The 19,379-nt window shown below is 43.9% G+C and overlaps 2 protein-coding genes and 1 long non-coding RNA gene across 5 annotated transcripts; 1 reads left to right on the top strand and 2 right to left on the bottom strand.

The window, feature by feature from the left end:
* Positions 1 to 211: 211 nt before the first annotated feature.
* On the bottom strand, positions 212 to 9,272 carry LOC130170587 (GTP-binding protein REM 2-like). Its single transcript, XM_056378036.1, has 6 exons — positions 8,900 to 9,272; positions 8,699 to 8,759; positions 4,788 to 5,097; positions 4,565 to 4,638; positions 2,844 to 3,021; positions 212 to 883 (listed from the first exon to the last, which is right to left on the bottom strand). Exons 1-6 carry the CDS (start codon positions 9,130 to 9,132, stop codon positions 591 to 593), a joined length of 1,149 nt encoding a protein of 382 aa, XP_056234011.1. The 5' UTR covers positions 9,133 to 9,272; the 3' UTR covers positions 212 to 590.
* On the top strand, positions 788 to 4,543 carry LOC130170589 (uncharacterized). Of its 3 annotated transcripts, XR_008828011.1 has the most exons (4): positions 788 to 926; positions 1,017 to 1,068; positions 1,885 to 2,063; positions 3,862 to 4,543. It is a non-coding gene; the product is annotated as an uncharacterized LOC130170589 (long non-coding RNA). The 3 variants fall into 3 exon arrangements; XR_008828010.1 differs by lacking the exon at positions 3,862 to 4,543 and having other exon boundaries at positions 1,885 to 2,101; XR_008828012.1 differs by lacking the exons at positions 1,017 to 1,068; positions 3,862 to 4,543 and having other exon boundaries at positions 797 to 926; positions 1,885 to 2,101.
* A 168-nt stretch (positions 9,273 to 9,440) lies between the features above and the next one.
* Positions 9,441 to 15,975, bottom strand: nrl (neural retina leucine zipper). Its single transcript, XM_056378037.1, has 4 exons — positions 14,999 to 15,975; positions 14,616 to 14,903; positions 13,344 to 13,559; positions 9,441 to 12,554 (listed from the first exon to the last, which is right to left on the bottom strand). Exons 1-4 carry the CDS (start codon positions 15,614 to 15,616, stop codon positions 12,393 to 12,395), a joined length of 1,284 nt encoding a protein of 427 aa, XP_056234012.1. The 5' UTR covers positions 15,617 to 15,975; the 3' UTR covers positions 9,441 to 12,392.
* Between the last annotated feature and the right edge of the window lie 3,404 nt (positions 15,976 to 19,379).

Genomic DNA, 19,379 nt, shown 5'->3' with positions numbered 1-19,379 from the left:
GTGGCTCCATTTTTAATTTTTTTTATTTATCTCTTTAATTCGCTTCTGCCTTTCATTGTCTCACCGTCCTCCATCCCCATGGATACCACTGCAGGCCAGAGTAAATGAACACAACGTGAATCATCAGCAAAGTCTAAGCCACTAATGAGTTATGAATATGTGTGGTCATGACTTCATGAGCCGGTGTAAGAACAGGAAGCGGAAGCAGAGGTGCAGTGACTTTGTCGAGACTCAAAAAAGCGGTTTATTCAGCTGAGGGCGGCAGTTCACTATCACTACTACAGGTTATTTACAGGTGGTTTTACAACAGTTTTAGCTCTTCTTCTCTTCTTCTTTGTGGCTTCGGTCTTTGTGTACAAAAACGCTCTGAGTCATCCTACATATAAACATCATCACTAACATCGCTGTCATTCTCCCTGGATACACAAACACCGTCCTGACGTCACACTCGCTTCCTCCTCTCTCGTGCACTAATTGCTGTATCGCCTCCTCTCTCTCTCTCTCTCTCTCTCTCTCTCTCTCTCTCTCTCGCTGTCGGTTTACTACATCACTTCCACTTCCTGCTACGTCACCGATCCAGCCAATCCCCATCACAGCGCCCCCAGGTCGTGACACGAGCGGGATTTCTGCCTCAGGAACTTGCCCTGCTCCCGCTCTCTCGGGTAGCGGGGCACCAGGCTGGACAGGAAACGTTTGGCGCGGGAGGTGATGCTCTCACGCTGACCTCCTCCGCTCAGGTCCTCCGCGTTGGTCCCCGGGGGCCACGGGGGCTGGCCCCGGGCGAGCCGCACCGCGCACTCCAGCAGCTCCGGGGTGCGGTGATCCAGAGAGGCGGAGATCTCCAGGTACAGACAGTTGAAGAGGGCGGCGCTGGACATGGCCTCTGGGGGGAGACACGGAGAGGAGAGGGGAGAAGATGAAGTAAGGTGAGTTTATATTTAGATTAACAGAGTGCAGCAATGTTACAGTCTCTCTGGATCTTTGTGCAAAATCACATGGTGCTCCTCCTTTACCAGCCTGACAGAGTCCAACAGTAAAACAAGTTCAACAAGCCACGAGCAGCCAGAGGTATTGTCATATATTTTGGCCTTTTTAATCCATTTTAGCAAATAAATAACAGGAACAACCACAAACGTTCAACACAACAGTCCTGCAGTAAAAAACGATTTAGTAATCGTATCTTTGGGATGTTAAATTTTGTTGAAATCAAACACAAAAAGCAGCACACAGAACAGTACTTAACAACCACATTTTTTAGGATATGTTTTTCATCTTTATTGGATCGCTGGTATTAGAGCAGCAGAACGTGCATCACAGGTTCCCAGCTGTAATAAAAGCAGCTTTGTAATATGAGCTTTAACCAGACCCTGAAGAAGATGACAACAGTTTTATAACCTCAGTTCAAATACCTCCACAAACTGCAGATGTCTTATCTTAGTGTCACTTAAATGAGCCTCTAGGCAGTAAACTGTAAACACTGTGAAGCAAGTTAAAGTATTTTTTAATCAACTCCTTGTGATGAGCAATGGAGCCCAACATGAACATACTGTTATCTGCCACAGATAAAACACAGATTTCTGCATTTCAGTTTCTCTCCCTGCTTTTCCTGCTTGAAGGGGGCGGGGCTCTGTTGGAAAAAAGGTGAAGTCACATATTGGCAGGCACTAATCAGGATTCAGTAATATTTGAATCTGGATGTCAGGACTGTTGCGGTTGTAGTCTTTCCCCCTGTTCTGTACTCCCACTTCCTTTTTTCTTTAAATATCCTGAATGTTACTCAACACAGAAACACAGATCAGAACACACGGTATTATTTTTATAATAATTTAAACCACCACTTTTAATTATTTATAATATTAACGTCGAACCCTAACCCACCCACAGGTTTCAGACTGAGCTGCTCCGCTGCCGCCATCTTGGCAGTGTCTGACTCCGCCCCCTAACTCCCGGCTAATCCAAAAATGGGCAAAGAGGACTTCAGTGCATACGCTCACCCACCCATCACTCAAAGTGGCCACGCCCTCAATTCTCCATAACGTTAAGCCTTGATAAAATGTAAACAGGTGAGTTGAATAAAAAATTATCTCTAGAGACCAAAACAGTTTTTGTACCAGGCTGTAAACATGTTTATTTCTGCTGTAAAGTTGGACATTTTAACATGGGAGTCTATGGGGACTGACTCACTGTTGGAGCCAGACTCTGGTGGCCGTTAGAGGAACTGCAGCTTTTAGCACTTCAGTGTTAGCTTCATGTTTCAGCCTCAGAGGTTGCAGCTTGTTCAATACCTCTGACCATCACTTGCTGTTGCTATGGAGAAGAAGCCGCTCAGCTCTGTAGCAAATTCAACGTGTTTTGTCGTTGAATTTGAGAAGAAATAGTTCAATTTTACACAAGATGATTGGATCTTTCTTGCCAAAATGCACCTTGGGAGTCGTAGTTGTTAACTTCTCCCCCTTTTTATGTCCACATACTTGTACCTTAAATTTTTTATCAGCTGAAAAACTATACTTTTAATAAAGAAAGGATGAAATTTTAATGTTAACTATTGCTTATTCAGTCATGAATATTTAATGTTGTAGAGAAAGTTTTCAGGGGCTTTCAGTTGGGTTGTACGACATATAAAGGCTCTAATAGAAGTTGCCCACCTGTGTGTTGGAAAACAGTGAATGCTTTCTTGTGGCTGACACTGACATTCACATTTTCACATATGTCACCCCACGTTAGTGTTTACTGACACAGATAAAGGGCAGAAAATGTCAACACCAACTGTGAAGGCGTATGCCACAGCTGAAGGAAGCAGTAAACACAGGTGAGGGGGGAAAAAAAATGGAGGCTGGTCTTACCTTGAGAGGAGACCTCACGTGTGCGAACGAGGTCACTCTTATTACCAACGAGGATGATGGGAGTTTGGGGCTGAGTCTCTCTCAGGAGGAGTCGGAGTTGAGCGGTGCGGTGGAAACTACGCCTGTCAGTCACCGAAAACACCAGGACACACACCTCACACTGCAGAGCCGACAGGTCCTGAGGGACAGACACACTGTGTGTTAGTAATCAGCTGCTGTTTAAATACACTATAAAGGAAAGTGAAAGCTGGTCAGTCACGGTACGATGATGATTGTGCTGAAGAAAACGAATGACTAAAATTGAGTTCGCATTCACTGAAACGTTCATTTTAAATTAACTTATAAACACTCCTGGCAGTAAACACACTCTCATGTCTGACACTGAGCACAAACACTTCACTTCCCTCTCATCAATTCTGTTGTCGGAGCCGCATTTGCAGAATAAGTGCAGCCTTGAGAAGCAGCACACAATTGAATGCTCTATCTAAACTCCCCTGTGGTTTAGTGAAAAACTGCTACTGTGGATAGCACTGACTGCAATACACCTCACACTCCTAGGGACACACACACACACACACACACACACACACACACACACTCATCCTCTCCAGCAGCGAGGAGACAAGAATCTCTAAAAATAAAAAGTCCCTGAGTGAATCCTTCATAGAAAACTCATCCTGTCTTCAGCTGAAGCTCCTGCGCTCCATCGACTTTTCATTTAGTTTGGATTAAGTTTAGAATTGAGGACACACTAAAGACAACTTTTACACTCTAATGATGCAGTTATATAGGAGAGTTCCTTATGAGGCAACATTACACCGTCCCTCACCACAGATATAACTCATTATACCAAGAGTAACACATGAAAATGCCCACATTAAAAAAATGGGTGTTTTTTCCCTATTTTTGTCCACCTGAATCAAAGACATTAATGCAGTCATTTGGGCAGCTTCCTCTCTCTCTCTCTCTCTCTCTCTCTCTCTCTCTCTCTCTCTCTCTCTCTCTCTCTCACACACAGAAGCCTCTGAGCTGCACTCAAGGGAAACGGGTGAAAAAGTGCACAACAACCCGATAATGAGCTTTCCTCATTCTGCGCTGCAGTTCCTTGTTATTCCTTCCTTTCATTCAACCTCATGCAGATGCAGCAGATTTATCGTCTTCTCTTCAGTCTTCCTCTGAGCTTGACATACATTTTTTTTTATAGTGCTGTCAAATAAACAATGAAATGTTCTCCAGATGTACAGTATGAACCCCTGTATAATGTGCTGCTTATGCAGTAAGCGCTGCAGTTCCTTGTTATTCCTTCCTTTCTTATTCTGTATGCTAATTTTATTAGCAACCTTTCCCAGGTGTACCGCATCATCAGTGCAGGGCATGCTGGGATACGCTCATATTCCTATTTATGTATGAATGTATGGAGATTTCTCTTCACACTCTTTAAACGCTTTAAATCCTGGTACTATTTCCCAAACTTATTTGCTAATACAAAGCGTCATCCTGTGCAGCACACACAGAGCTTCAAATAAAGAAAATCAAACAAAGAGGTATACCTTGAGTTTCTTACAACAGGTGGAGGCTTTGGCAACCTTCAGGTCCTCTGACAGGAGCATATATATAAATATATATTTAACAGCAGCACCCTGTATACAGCTGCAGAGAGGGCTCAGTGGCCTAATGAGGGAGCAGGGAGTGTGGGAACTCTGAAGTGTTGTTTGGCTCACCTGTCTCCAGTTGTCATAGATAATGATGGTGCTGTCCTCATCATCCACTGTGACTGTGCGCACATAACCCTCCCCTAAGGACAGGGACAGCAGCAGTTAGATCTCAGATGGGGGATGAGTGCTGTGATTTATTTACCTCCTGCTCACTGTGTAAGACACGACACTGCAGACCGCCTTTCCACTGCAATACTGGATTAGTCTTGTCAAACAAACAGCTTTGTACCATCAGAATCCACAGACGCGGTCCTGTCCATGTCCCCGGCGAGAGCGATGGCCAGGGAAGACTTCCCCACGCCGTTCTGCCCCAGCAGGGCGATCCTTAAAGGCCCGTCAGGCCTGCCCTCCACCGCCATGGTCAGAGTGTCATCCAGGGCGGGGCTGAAGCTGATCGGTGAGGCGGAAGGCCCGGCTGCACCTGATGTCCAGTCACAGTCATCGTGGACAGCTTCTTCTCGTCTGAGCTGGTGCTTAATTGGCAGAGGAGTGCTTCCTCTGCGAAGAGTCGGGGTGCTGGACAGAGTCATACTGTCACACTGCAGGAGAGATTGCGAGACACTTTGTTACGTAACATTTAGGAAAGACAGAACACAAAATAGATTGTTGTTGTGCTTCCATTGAACAGGGTGATTTGCAAGAGACTGAATGGTCAAAATCTGTGCAGCAGCAGCTTGACTCATACATTTACTCCCTTGTATGAGTCAAGCTTCCAAAACACTGGCTCGTACAATTCCCACAATACAACTCATCTGCATCTGTCATCGAACCTTCCTGCCTCTTTAATGCCTAAATTTACCAGTTATCTGTCAGATATTTGATGGATCAAACAACAGCATTTAGAGCTTCTGCACGTTATTATACTATGTAATATAATATAATACAGTTTAATATTATATAATATAATATAATATAATAAATCATTGATATAATTTTTATAATGGGTAAATTAATTTTATATGTAAAATCATTGCAATGCTCCATTAACCTGAAATAACTGATTGGAGACAGAAACAAGCCGTAATAATCACATATGGCGAGGACCTTGTTTACACCTGCAGTCAGAGCTTGAAGTGGGCCGGTACGCAACGGTACGCAGAACCTTTACATTACTCTTTAGTGGACTGTTTTTCTTGCATACTTGCATCTCTCGGACTCTTCTGCCCTCTTCATTTCAGGATCTGGGTGATTTGTTTTTGTAAACAAAACGGGTCGGGAGATCTGACAGTGGATACAACAAGCGTGTGTCGCAGTGTCCCGCCCACAGCCCCATCTGATTGGTTAGACGTCACGAGTAATATCCTGTCACACTGAAAGCTGCTGTGTAAGCAGAGGGACACAGCAGACCAGTTCCGGTTAACGAGCAAAGATATGTGTCGAAGGTAAGAGAGCAGACATCAAGAAGTTTTAATAAACATCACAATCCTCTAAAGTGAAGTTACAACAACACCACACTCTGATGAACAAGTCCATCTGTAGGTTCAAGACACACCGAGCGAGAGAGAAAGCGCTAGCCGCAAAGCTAAAGTAACTAGCATCTGAACAGCATGTAAACAACTGCTGAATTAGTGAAAGTCACTAAAAGGAACAGAGAGCTCTGGGTGCTGGAGCAGAACTAGTGTAAGTTTAAATGTACAGCAGGTAGTTAGACACTGTGATGAAGAAAACAGAAACATTAACTGTGTTCAGACAGAGCAGCGATAAACTACCGGTAACAGAAACTGACTGGAGATAAAGACACCACACTGACGTCAACACGTCAGCACATCAACGGTCACTAACTACCATGACGGAAAAGACCTTTTACTACAGTAGAAGTAAAATCACTGTGTAAAAATGTTCTCAGATAAATTTACAAAGTGAGTCAGTTAAAATGTCTCTGTTACATTTTCAAAAGGGGGAAGGGTAAAATATCTTATTCAGTGATAATAATAATAATAATAATATGTGATAAAACTATTGAATTAAAGAACATCTTTAGGCTGCCAGGTGACACTTTGATATATACACAGTTGGCAATTTATTAGGAACATGTAGCTAAAACTGATGTAGTCTAATACAACAGTCCTGCAGTAAATCATCCTTTATGAATTATAATAATATATATAATATATGTAATATTCAGTTTGTAATAAAATAGTTTCAGACAGTTGCTGATTCAGCTGATCTTTTTGGAGGGTAGTGTTTTGAGCTGTTGAGCTGTATTAAATAATAAAGAGGCGTTTCTGTTATTTAGGCTACCTTCATTGATATAAATGGGGTGTACAAAATAATAGAAACCCCCACGTCACAGGGTGAGTACCCCACTTCAAGCACTGACTCCAGTAGATATGGAGCAACATTAGCATTTATTTGAGTCATGTTTTCTACCGCCTGACAAATCTAAGTCCAATACCCCCTGTCTTTTATCACTGTTTTTGGTCTCCACCAGCTCCTGAAGGAAATACCTGCCTCTTTACCTGCTGACTTTGTATGTCTGCTGTTTGGTGATTGATTGGGGGGGTCTGACCCTCCACGATTAAGACTCAGACCCCCTCAAAAGAGGTAAAAACCACTTTTTTTTTTTTTTAAACCTACAGACACTATAGGTAAATGCAGGTAGCAGTAGCTAACTATCTAGCTTGTTTAATACACTTCACTTTCTTACCATCAGTGTCTGAATTAGATTGTGACAAGTCTCTTAGGATGAATGCTAATGTTATCTAGTTTCTAACTTTAGCCTGAAGTTACAGTTAAGCTAATAAATGTTAGTTAGTTTCTAACTTTAGCCTTATATTACAGTTTTAGCTAATAAATGTTAGCTAGTTTCTAACCCAAAGCTAATGTTAGCTAGTTTCTAACTTTAGCCTGAAGTTACAGTTTTAGCTAATTAATGTTAGCTAGTTTCTAACCCAAAGCTAATGTTAGCTAGTTTCTAACTTTAGCCTTATATTACAGTTTTAGCTAATAAATGTTAGCTAGTTTCTAACCCAAAGCTAATGTTAGTTAGTTTCTAACTTTAGCCTTATATTACAGTTTTAGCTAATAAATGTTAGCTAGTTTCTAACCCAAAGCTAATGTTAGCTAGTTTCTAACTTTAGCCTGAAGTTACAGTTTTAGCTAATAAATGTTAGCTAGTTTCTAACCCAAAGCTAATGTTAGCTAGTTTCTAACTTTAGCTTGAAGTTACAGTTTTAGCTAATTAATGTTAGCTAGTTTCTAACCTATAACTAATGTTAGCTACTTTCTAACTTTAGCCTGAAGTTAACTAGTTATCGGACAGCACACCCTCTCATTTCCAGAGTTAGTTTGTCATTTTAATAATTTAAAATGTCATATATGATCTAATGTTAGCAAACACTGGTGCTCAGTCATGAGCAGTGAGACAATGGAGGATGAGTTGTTTTAAAGAAACGTTTTGAAATCAATATAGTTCATTATTTAATTTTAGTTAGTCTTTTACCTTTAACATTAATTTTTATAATAGACACCCTGTTTTTTCACTCAGGAGTTTTACCTGTTGGCTCATTGAACAATATTAATATACATGTGTACCCAACACCTGAGTTCACAGAAGCACGTGTTCTGGTTTCCCTTTCCTCCTGGAGAAATATTTCACCTCCTGATCATCATTGTATAACTCGCACTCTGGGTGACAGTGAACCAGAACAGTAAAATTTGTGGGTTGGAAAACCAAAACAATGAGCTGAAAGGTGTTAAAAAGCCTCACGTGACCACAGGTGATAGTATTATCATCTTTCATTTTACACATAAATCACATTAAATGCTGCTCAAGACGCACAAATAATCCCCCAGCTATTAAAATTTAGTGCTTCACAATAAAAACTGGTCTGCGAGTATTTTGTAATGCAGGACTCCCCCTCCCTGCACCACCACCTACACACACACACACACACACACACACACACACACACACACACACACACACACTCTCTCTCTCTCCCTCTCTCTCTCTCTCTCTCTCTCTCTCAGAGGAAAACTGGTTTACTGTCAGTTCAATAAACACCTCCGTTAAACTTGCAATTTGAGTATCAAACATGATCACACTCCACCACTTCGACCTAAAACCCGATTGGCTGATTGAATAATGGATTATTGGAGCTGTTTGCCCGGACCTCCGTGCAGCCCCGTGCAGCCTACCGTGGTTGCCTTCTCCTCGTTGTTGAGCCTGTCTTCGGGCACATCTGTCGGCATCTGCAAACTGAAATTAAGCGATCGGGTGTAAAGACTCCAAAACACATAGAACACCCCCCACCTCACCCCCTCCCTCACCCCCTCACCCCCTCACCCCCCACTCACTTTACGAACCCCAGCCCAAAGCAGCTCGGTATGATCTCTCACCTGTCACGCGGCTCTCGGCAACTACAAAGTAAGCACCCTTTCTCTCCCTTTCTCTCTCTCTCTCTCTCTCTCTCTCTCTCTCTCTCTCTCTCTTCCCTCCCTCGCACGTCTTCTACCTCTCTCTCTCTCTCCCTCGAGTTATGTCTCTCTCTCTCTACCTCCCCTCTCTCTCCCTCCCCTCTCCGTCTCCTCAGGTTAGGGCCCGGGTCCAGGTCTGCAGTCGGCACCGTCATTCATCACCGCTGCTGCCACTCTCTGGACCGGACGTGTGCACGCGCTCCAGATCCGGATTCTGTGAAGAGGAGGAGGAGGAGGAGAGACGACACCGGTCAGTGTGTGCGGCAGGTGCGTGCAGCTCCGGGGCGGTGATGCAGGCTGGAGGCGGGAGAGCAGCTCTGTGGAAAAGATGCTCAGTGACACGAAGCTCACGTTGACCTCTGGAAGTTATGGGAAGCGGCCGCTAGGAGGCGGTATAACACAAGCCTCCAAACTAGTTGTCTTTGTTTTTGTGTGTGTGTGTGTGTGTGTGTGTGTGTGTGTGTGTGTGTGTGTGTGTGTGTGTGTGTGTCCTTGGGGGGGGTGTATGTTTAAAATGTGTCATTTGGGTTTTCCTGTAGAAACTGGCCTGACAACCCAGCACCCTGCCCACCAGGTGAGTCAGTCTCTGTCCTCTCGTCTCCTGTGTCCTGTCAGAGACACACACGTCCTTCTCCTGGACGCACTCATTTCCATTTTGTTAAATTAAGTCATTTCTATAGTCCCCTGATCCAAGGAGTGTGTTTGGACATGTTTTCTGTCAGAATGTGAGTGTGGCCATGAGCAGTGGTGCGTCCCTCCCACACAAAGCCACAATAGGCTCCGGCAGTGAGCAGCCAGGGCGCTATTATAGCCCTAATCCTGCTCCTATTATACAGGCCAGAGAGAGAGCGAGAGACACAGAGAGAGAGGTAGAGCTGAAGATGAGGTCATCCCAAACAGTGCAGCAGCCAGGGTCACTGCCTCACTATAGAGGGACAGAGATAAAGAGAGGGATGGAGCAGGGGATGGGGGCTGCAGAGAAAAGGCCTGCAGAAGACTAAGAGTGGGAGATGCTCCCATAGGTGAATGGAGAGGAGATGAGGTTCAAACCTGCGCACAAAACACACCACAGCAAGCCAGGTTTGGTAAAGTACTTTGTTTATTTCATATGCATATGAAACCACACTACAACAGGAGCAGGAAACCATGATAATGGCCATCATTTTTGTAATAATGTTAATTCTAATCACAGTTGGATAAAATAATAAACTGTAGGAAAGTAAAAATACACGCTAATGAAATAAAACCAGTAAAATAATTAGAATCAGTACATAAATAAACAATAAATACTGAATAAATAAGTGAATAAATAAAAGAACAATTTATTTAACCTACACCCAAACAAAATAAATAGCTCTAATGCATGAACCCTGGCAATGATTTCATGGGACAGTTAAGAAGGTGTCTCCATGAAGAGATATTTTTGCATTTTTTTATTTATTTATTTATTCTTTTTTTTTTTTTTAAATCCCTGCACCGTTAATTTTCTGTTGCATCCGGAGTAGCCCACAGTACCGGAGTCCACAGTGACCAGCTCTGTGGTGCCACATGTTGCAGTAATGTGATGGTCCCTGTTACAGAGGTGTTCAATCTGCCCCAAAATAGATTCTCTCGTCTGGAGAACTGGACACAACCACACAAATCATGCCACACTGTTTTTTGTTTTTGTTTTTTGTCGCTCCGCTGCGATGGGTTGTATTTGCCTCTTTCACCATATGTGAGTCGCTTTGTTAAGCACACACCACCAGCTCCACTTCTTTGTGTGTAAAAACCCATGTTTGAGAGCAAGCAGCAGGTCCTCTCTGTCGCTGTGAACGGCTGAAAGTCAGTTGCCATTTTCAACTAGATTTCTCTGCTAAAACACAAGAGCAATATACCCCACTATTCATTTAGCACAATCACCGGAAGATTCCCACGAAAGGTTTCCTTGTACATTCTTAAATCTATGATTATTCATCTTACAAAGAATAATAACAAGTCTTGGTGAGCTTAAACACTTTGGTAGGCAACTGTGAAAAATTAGCTGGCAAATACTTAACTGCATGCCGTGGATACTTTATCCAAGCCCATACCACTCCACATCCAGCACCACTGCACTACTCAGACCTCTGCAGCTTTAGCAGCTTATTATAGAAAACAAAACTACGATTTGAGCCTCAAACACTCACTGGGAGAGAACATTGCAGCTATTTAATATTGCATAGATAATATACTCAGCAGTATGGAGGACCAGGGGTGTCACAGGAAAAGTAATAAAGCATTTCTTTAACGTTATGTTTGAATAGGCATTAACAATAGGGATTGTTATTTAACGATTAATCCACCAATAAATGCTAAAGATTTAAAAATGGATTCACAGCATAAAACACTCATAAAATAAACCATTTATAAATACATTTATTAATTTATCAATAAACAATAGAATTTGACAAAGTATTTGAAAAGACATTTAGAAATGGAAAACATTCCTGGATTCCCTCCTCTTTTTCCGTTTCCTTTTTCCAGCTGCTTTTCCTGTTAGCTAATCGATTAGCTTAGCCCTTTAGCTTCTCCTGTTAGCCTTCGGTGCTGGTAAAACCAGACTGGTTACCTCTAACCAGAGATAATGTTACAGCTCATGGTCAATTGGGGTTGGACCAGGAAAGGCTAAATGACTAAGTTAATCGAGTAGCTAATAGGAAAAGGAAAAGCAGCTGGAAAAAGGAAATGGAACTCAAAGAGTGAATCCAGGAATGTGTTCCCATTTTTAAAATGTCTTTTCAAATAGTTCTTTAAATACATGGATTAATTAATGCATTTATAAATGGTTACATGAGTTTTAAGTGTTTTTTGTAAATACATTGTTATATCTGAAGTATTCATTGATGGAAGAATGAAATGAAGGAAATGCTTCATTACTTTTCCTGTGACGTCCCTGCTCCTCCATACAGCAGCGTCAGGGACTATTGATATGTTTTTAAAGCTTTTTTGATTCCACTGTCACAGCCGAGTGTGTGTCCACCGTCGCACTGATTTCACAGGCAGGAGGTCCCAAAGAGCTCTCAGCCAGTTTTTGTGCAACTGTCGTTCACAGTGAAGTAAAGTCCAAGAAGCAGCAGCAGCCTAGAGCCGAGTCTAACGCTAAGAATTAACAGTCAATTCCCCTTTTATCAGTCAAGGGTGGATTTCACAGTTGTACAGCCCCAATACTGCCAATGTCTCTCTTTCACTTTCCCTCTTGCACACACACACACACGCATACACACACACACACACACACACACACACACACACACACACACACACACACACACACACACACACATACACGTCCTTCTTTGCTTCCCCAAGTCTGATTATTCATCACTGATTGCTCCATGTTGGCTGGGCTCGTTTTTTGTTTTATCTCCCCTCCCCCTCTCTTAATGGGTAAAACTCAGAGGAAGTAGTCAGGGGGCGGGGAAGGTGGGTTGCTGGTGCGGGTCGGTGGGGCGTCGGCGCCGGTGCCGTGGTTCGTGCTGAGGAGCTTCTCGTAGCGAGCCTTGTAGGCGTCTCTCTCCCTCAGCACTCGAGTCAGCTCACACTGTAGCTGTTCCAACTGAGGGGAAGTTCAGAGAGAGAGAATCATTTCAAAGACGCTGATTTAAAGATCCACATTTTCTTCTTCTGTGTTTTATTTGAAGTGTTGATCATATGAACATATATTAAAACCCTCAGTGTAGTTTTACATCTCCTCTCTCAGGCTTCTCTCTGCAGCTCTAGTAACAACAGGTCTGTGAGCCAATCAGAAGAGAGGAGGCTCTGATCCTCTCTTCTGATTGGCTGACTGTTTTCTGAGTGATCCAATAAAAATATAGCAGATTTCAGGTAAAAACACTCAGAGAAACCAAATCCTGCAAGGTTTGGATGGTGGGTCCAGGTGGGCGGGGCTTGGTGACTGCTTTGTTGTGACATCACAAAGTTCCAGAAGTCCTGACGGCTGGTTTTAAGGCTCAGTTTCTGAATACAGGCTGTGTGCATTTCTCTGTGGACTGAGGCTTTGATACTTTCACAGTATTAATATAGAAGCTAGAGCTGATCTATAATCACACTACACATGGACACAGACCTTTACACTGGAGGAGCTTTAATTTCAGGGCTTATTGTATCTGTGGAATGTAAGTTTGGGGGATTTAGGGCTGTCAGAGTGTCACAGTGGATTTTTCCTGGCTGTCATTTTTCTCCTTTAGAAGCTTTTTAGTGTCAGAAATTCCAAATTTCAGGTTGAAATTAGATTTAGGATTAAGTTTGGGGTCAGATGAGTTCAGGATGAGCATGTACTGAGACAGCGTGCGTGTGTGTGTGTGTGTGTGTGTGTGTGTGTGTGTGTGTGTGTGTGTGTGTGTACCTGTTGTGTGAGCACATGTTTCTCTGACTCCAGAGCGTGGCGGTGCTGTAAGCGCTTGTAGCGGCAGGATTGCGCGTAGCCGCGGTTCTTTAGCGTGCGGCGTTTCTGCTTCAGACGCACCACCTCGTCCTTACTGACGCCGCGCAGGTGTCGGTTGAGCTCGCGCACCGACAGGCTCACCAGCTGCTCGTCAGAGAAGCGCTCGTTCACCCCGCACTGCTGAACAGATGGAGGAAACACACACAAGAGAAACATGCTGCTCCTCAATGTTAATTGGCAACGAGACACATGCTGGCGCGTGCACAGTGAGAGGAGTGTGAAGTGGATTCATCCAAGAGTCAGATTTAAAGTATATCACCACATTATGACTGGTGAACATGTGGTGTGCGTGCGTGTGCGTGTGTCAGGGGGCACATTTCGGCACCACATGTTCATAATCTGTCATGTAATCTGACTAAGTGTGGGTGACAGTTATCAGGATTACGCACAGCAATAATAGCAGATATTATCATAAGCTCACAGTGTGCTCCACATAGAGATCCGCCCAGACATCTTGATCGACCACAACGCAGATTACAACCTTTATTTACCTGTTGAAGTTACAGCCACAGGAGACCAACCGCATTTAGCCATTTAAAGTGTCAGTTCTCGATAATTATTCATTTCATTGATTTAAAGATGAAGAAATTTACTATGTGAAGTTGAAACGCTGCATTTATAACACTTAATAAATGGTTTATAACACACTATAATGTAATTGTAAGCAGATAGTGTTGATTCATGTATCTGCCTCAAGTGAAAATATAGTTGTAATAAGTTAAACTGTCTTCATAGGAAAGGTGATAAATGCTGCAGTGAAATGTCTTTATATCTGCGTACACCTGCACTACAGTGTGTTATAACGCATGTATGAAGTGTTTATATGCTGCTGATAGACGCCAAATACTGAGAAATATGTTTTTTTCGGTGGGAAATGAAGACTTTGCGTCCTGAAAGACAAAGACTTCACTGCTCTTGTTGTTGGCGTGTAGAGAGCAGTGATACTTCAGATGGACACAGACATTAATAACCATGTTCTAATGTCCTAATCCTAATCCTTCACTGTACGATCCCTCTCTCCTTACGCTCAGCCCTCTAATACAAGGGCCTCTGTTTTCTCACGTTGCTTCTTTCACCTCCAACAACTTCCCGTGTTTTACTGATGATGAGAGTCGTTATCAGTAACGAGCCTCTCTGCTCTGAGCTAGGCTGATTAAGTGTTTCCCCGTGTACCTGATTAACTTGTGGGTGATGATGGTGGTGATGGTTGCCGTGCATGGGGTGGTGCGGGTGGTGCTGATGATGGTGGTGCTGGTGGTGATGAAGGCGGCCCTGGGGGCTGAGAGGCTGCGGGTAGGGGGCCGAGGCCGGGGCGGCGTTGGGGAGCGAGCCGGGGCCCGACGAGAGGAAGACGAGAGGGCGATGGCACATGTCCGCCCCCTTGGTGCAGGAGATGTCTGCGCCGCTGTCGCTGCTGGAGTCTCCCAGGTTGCTGCTTGAGCTCTGAGAAAGACCTGGGAACTGTAGAGGGGGGGGGGGGGCACAGAGGATGATGAGGAGGCAGCAGAGGTGTGAAGAGGCCACGTGTAAAAGAGAGAGGAATCATAGATTGTTACCTGTGAGCTGACAGCTGCAGCAGCTGAGTTCAGCAACGCCTCCACAGCGTCCTCACAGCCCAGAAAGCCGTTCACCGGCCCCCTCTCTCTGTCCCCTCTCTCTGGTACTCCTCCCAAGGCGCCCAGCAGAGTGGCGGGCCCCGTCACCTCCCCTCCAAACTGTTGCTGCAGGGCTGCCAGCCAGATCAGGTCCTCCAGCGAAGCCGGGGTGGGACCCTGAGGTCCCCCGTGGGCCGGGCTGCCCTCCACGTTCCCCTGGGAGCCGGAGCTGATGCCAGAGGTGAAGCTGTTGGAGATGGAGAGGGGGAAGGAGATGGAGGAGGATGACGAAGAGAGGGAGGAAGAGCCCGAAGGAGGCGGGTGGGCGTCGCTGAGTGTCGGCGAGGGTGGCAGCGAGTTGTAAGGGCTGGAGCTCAGGCTGGAGTCCTGCGGAGGGTGGCTGGTGTACGGAGAGCTGGAGGGGTCGTGGGGGAGGCCAGATTTGGGATACGCACACGGAGGAGGGAGCGGAGGAGTGTCAGATTTCACCTCAAACTTGAGGAGGTCAAAGTCATTCAGGTACTCCATGGCTAGAGGGCTGGGGGGGAGCGAGGGCATGGGGAGGGAAGGAGAGGACATGGTGTCGGCTGCTGCTGCTGCTGGAGCTTCAACAGGGTTTTTCCGTGTGTCAGGATCGATGGAAGCTCCACTCCTCCGCCTCGGTGCAGCTCATAGACAGCAGCAGCGGTGAGGACAGGAAGTCGACGGGCAGGTGAGTGTCCTCTGTGACAAACTGTTCGTCCCCGTGTCCTTGTCTTTGTCTCTCTTGTCCTGAGGGAAAGGAGGAGAGTTGCATGTCTGTCAGGTGTAAATCTGAACAGGATTCTCTGATTAGGCACCTTTTATAAATGGTTTCTGAGCTGTAACTAATAGTTTCATCAATTATTAATAAAAGAGTTTTCCAACAATTAATCCACCAAAGTGTTTAAATCAATGCTGCAAAACTGAAGATATCGGCTTTTTTATTCTACACTTTCTTCTCTTCTTGTCAAAACTTACCTGCATTACCCACAATGCAACTCGACTACCATGACTTCAACCACAGATTTGGGTGTGTTATGCTAGTAGCAGAGAGGAGGAGTGGGCTGCAGAGGTCTGGTAAACACCTGTAGTGACATCACTGCAGGACATTCATCAGATTTACCTCAGGCAGTATTTATTACCCAGAACCTGTAACCAGACGTCGACGCGTTACATCAGACGACTTCCTCCTTCAGCATTCACTATAGGCTAATCATTTATTGACCAGTTATCAGCCGTTAATGAGAGGAACTTCTCGGGTTGCCAGGTTGTGGAAAATCCTCCTTCAGCATGACATTTACTTCCATTTTCAACCAACAAAATCCATTTATAAACAACTTATTGACACTAACTTATCGTGTTAATCAATTGAGTCCATTTAATGATGCGTTCTGAGGAATTAAAGAGATCGTTAAAAGTACGAAGTAAGCTCCAGGTTCTCCAAAATCTGTTCTCATTAAGGGCCTCTAACTGATCTGTGGAGCATTAGTAAATTATTAATTAACAACCATTAAAACCATGAAAAACATCTTATAAACCCTTCATAACGTCCCATTAGAAAGTTGTTAAACATCATTTATGCTGAAAATAACTCGTAATGTAATTGTATGAATTATTATACAAATCAAAAGAAGCATGTGGCTTTGACAGAAAGGTCAGAGTCCGACTGTGAGTCTGAGTGGCAGGTATGGTTGTGTTATATTAAGACATTAATCTGCAGCACCCCCCCCCCCCCATCTTATACACACATGTATAGGACTATAACCGCATGCACGTTCACACACACGTGTATGTTTATACGTGCACAGACAGACAGGGACGTCTCCGCTCTGACAAACTTTTACACTGTGATTGAAACTTTATCGTTTGTGCCACGTACATGTTCAACACGTGCACACTCACACACTTTATACTGTAAAAGTGACAAATTAAGATCCTCACTTTGCCGAAAACTCCAGAAATCATCTTGTGACTCAGAGAGAAATAAAACAGCCTCATGGTTTATTTGTTTAAAACACTGTCTCATCTTCTGCCAAGTGTTTCATTCGTCTTTATGGTGAAATTATTCCAGTGATCACACACACAATGGATATAACGTAATATTTCTAGAAGGATCTGCCTGCTGAACACAGAACCAACCGAAGCGCAAGAATTCAAAAGGGCTTAATCATTTTTGACAGAAAGATCCACAAGTCTCAGAGAGCAAATCCAATTATCGGCAGGTTCAGACTTTAATCCACTGACTTTCCAAAACGAATCGAAAAACACATTTTCATACAGACTGAGGGCTGAAGAAAGACTCATCCTTATCTGAGGCTGAATGTTAAACTTTTTGGATCTTGTCTGCTCAGATTCAACAGCAGAAGCTTTTGTTTGGTCCAGAAACACAGTAAAAGTGATGTGACAGTAGTTTACAGGTCAGAGAAACCATTCAAACAAACCACCAAGTTACCTCCTCAAAATATCAAGAGAAAGTTCAATATTGTTCAACATGTTCCATCAGTGAAAGCTGTAGAAGAGCAAAGCTCTGTCCTCCAACATCACTAATTACAGGCCTTCAGATAATAGTGATTATTATCAAAATGAACATGTAATTAAAAAATCCACCTTTGACTGTAGCGCCTCTGGGGCACAGCTCATTAGTTTTGCCCCCTGTGGTTCAAAATGGATTGTAAAAGAAAGCAAACAGTGACAGGCTCCATGGAGGCCTCAGTCTGGCTCCAGACCAAAGTCACCGCAAAAAAGCCAGCCCCAAAAAAACACAGCCGCAACACACACACACACTTAAACACACACACACACACAAGAGAGAAATAAGTAGATGAAGGCCTGAAGAGAATGAAATGATCTTACCGTCGCTCATAGAGATGAAGGATGAGTACGAGCTCTGTTCAACATCCCGAACCAAACACACACACGCACACAAAAATAATCGACTGACTGGTTTGACTGACACGTTTGGAGAGAGACACAGAGGAAACAGAGAGCGTGTGTGTGTGTGTGTGTGAGTGTGTCAGAGTGTGTGTGTGTGTGTGTGTGTGTGTGTGCGCATGGGAGTGTGTATAGCACTCTGTCACTGAGTGCCACTGCCCCCTTTCTTTCTTTCCCCTCTGCTGCAAATCCCTGTTTGCAACAATCCCCTCCTCTCTCTCTCTCTCTCTCTGTCTCTCTCTCTCTCTGTCTCTCTCTGTCTCTCTCTCTCTCTCTCTCTCTGTCTCTCTCTCTCTCTGTCTCTCTCTCTGTCTCTCTCTCTGTCTCTCTCTCTCTCTCTCTCTCTCTGTCTCTCTCTGTCTCTCTCTCTCTCTCTCTCTCTCTCTGTCTCTCTCTCTCTCTGTCTCTCTCTCTCTCTGTCTCTCTCTCTGTCTCTCTCTCTCTCTGTCTCTCTCTCTCTCTGTCTCTCTCTCTCTCATATCCCTCTCTCATGGTTCACAGGCATGTTCACACTCTCTGGCAATGTCTCTCTCTCTCTCTCTCTCTGTCTTTATGTCTGTCTCTTTATTTCATTTTCAAGTTTCGTGTTTTATTCCTCTGTATCCATCTTTCTTTCTTTCACACACACACACACACACACACACACACACACACACACACACTCTCTGCCACATTCATCAGGTGTTTCTTTTTACGCCACTTTTACTCAGTCCTCAACAGTTGTCTGTGTGTGTGTGTGTGTGTGTGTGTGTGTGTGTGTGTGTGTGTGTGTGTGTGTGTGTGTGTGTGTTGAGACTTATATTAATTAAAATAATGTTTCCTCCCTCAGCACTGAGTTAAACGGCGTCTTGACAGTTGTGTTGGCACCGTTGGGACTGTAGACTCTGCACTGCCTCACAGTGGACACTCGCAGCTACTGAACTGAGCCTGTTAATTAACGAGGAGGGAAGCGCCTCAATTATAATCTGCTGGTAACTGGTGAAGTTATGAACCGTCAGAGGGAAAAGGATTATTTCATCTAATGCACATGTTGACTTCTTTAACCCCGTAGATCCTGTCGACGTGGTCAACTAGAGAAAAAAACCCAGAGCTGCGTTGTTTAGGTTCAGAGATGTTCAATTATCATTTCAAATCAAATGTTCATTTAATTTGGAAAGACTTTTAAGAAAGATTATGGGCCATGAACCTGTGACTTCAAGATATAATCTGTTACTTTTTAAAAACGACTAGATCTATGTTCTATATGAGATTGAGTTGTGTTCTTACATCATCACAAATGTTTCCATCAATTCTCAAACCAGACAAATCTGTGATTTTAATCATGTTAACAGTCATTTGCTTGCCTGGGTTTGTCTGTCAGAAGCTCAACATTGACTTTTAAGTCACATTT

The sequence above is a fragment of the Seriola aureovittata genome, chromosome 6 (assembly GCF_021018895.1).
Source record: "Seriola aureovittata isolate HTS-2021-v1 ecotype China chromosome 6, ASM2101889v1, whole genome shotgun sequence".
NCBI lineage: Eukaryota > Metazoa > Chordata > Actinopteri > Carangiformes > Carangidae > Seriola > Seriola aureovittata.
Note: the sequence above shows the minus strand (reverse complement) of the source record. Positions and strands in the feature narration are given on the sequence as shown.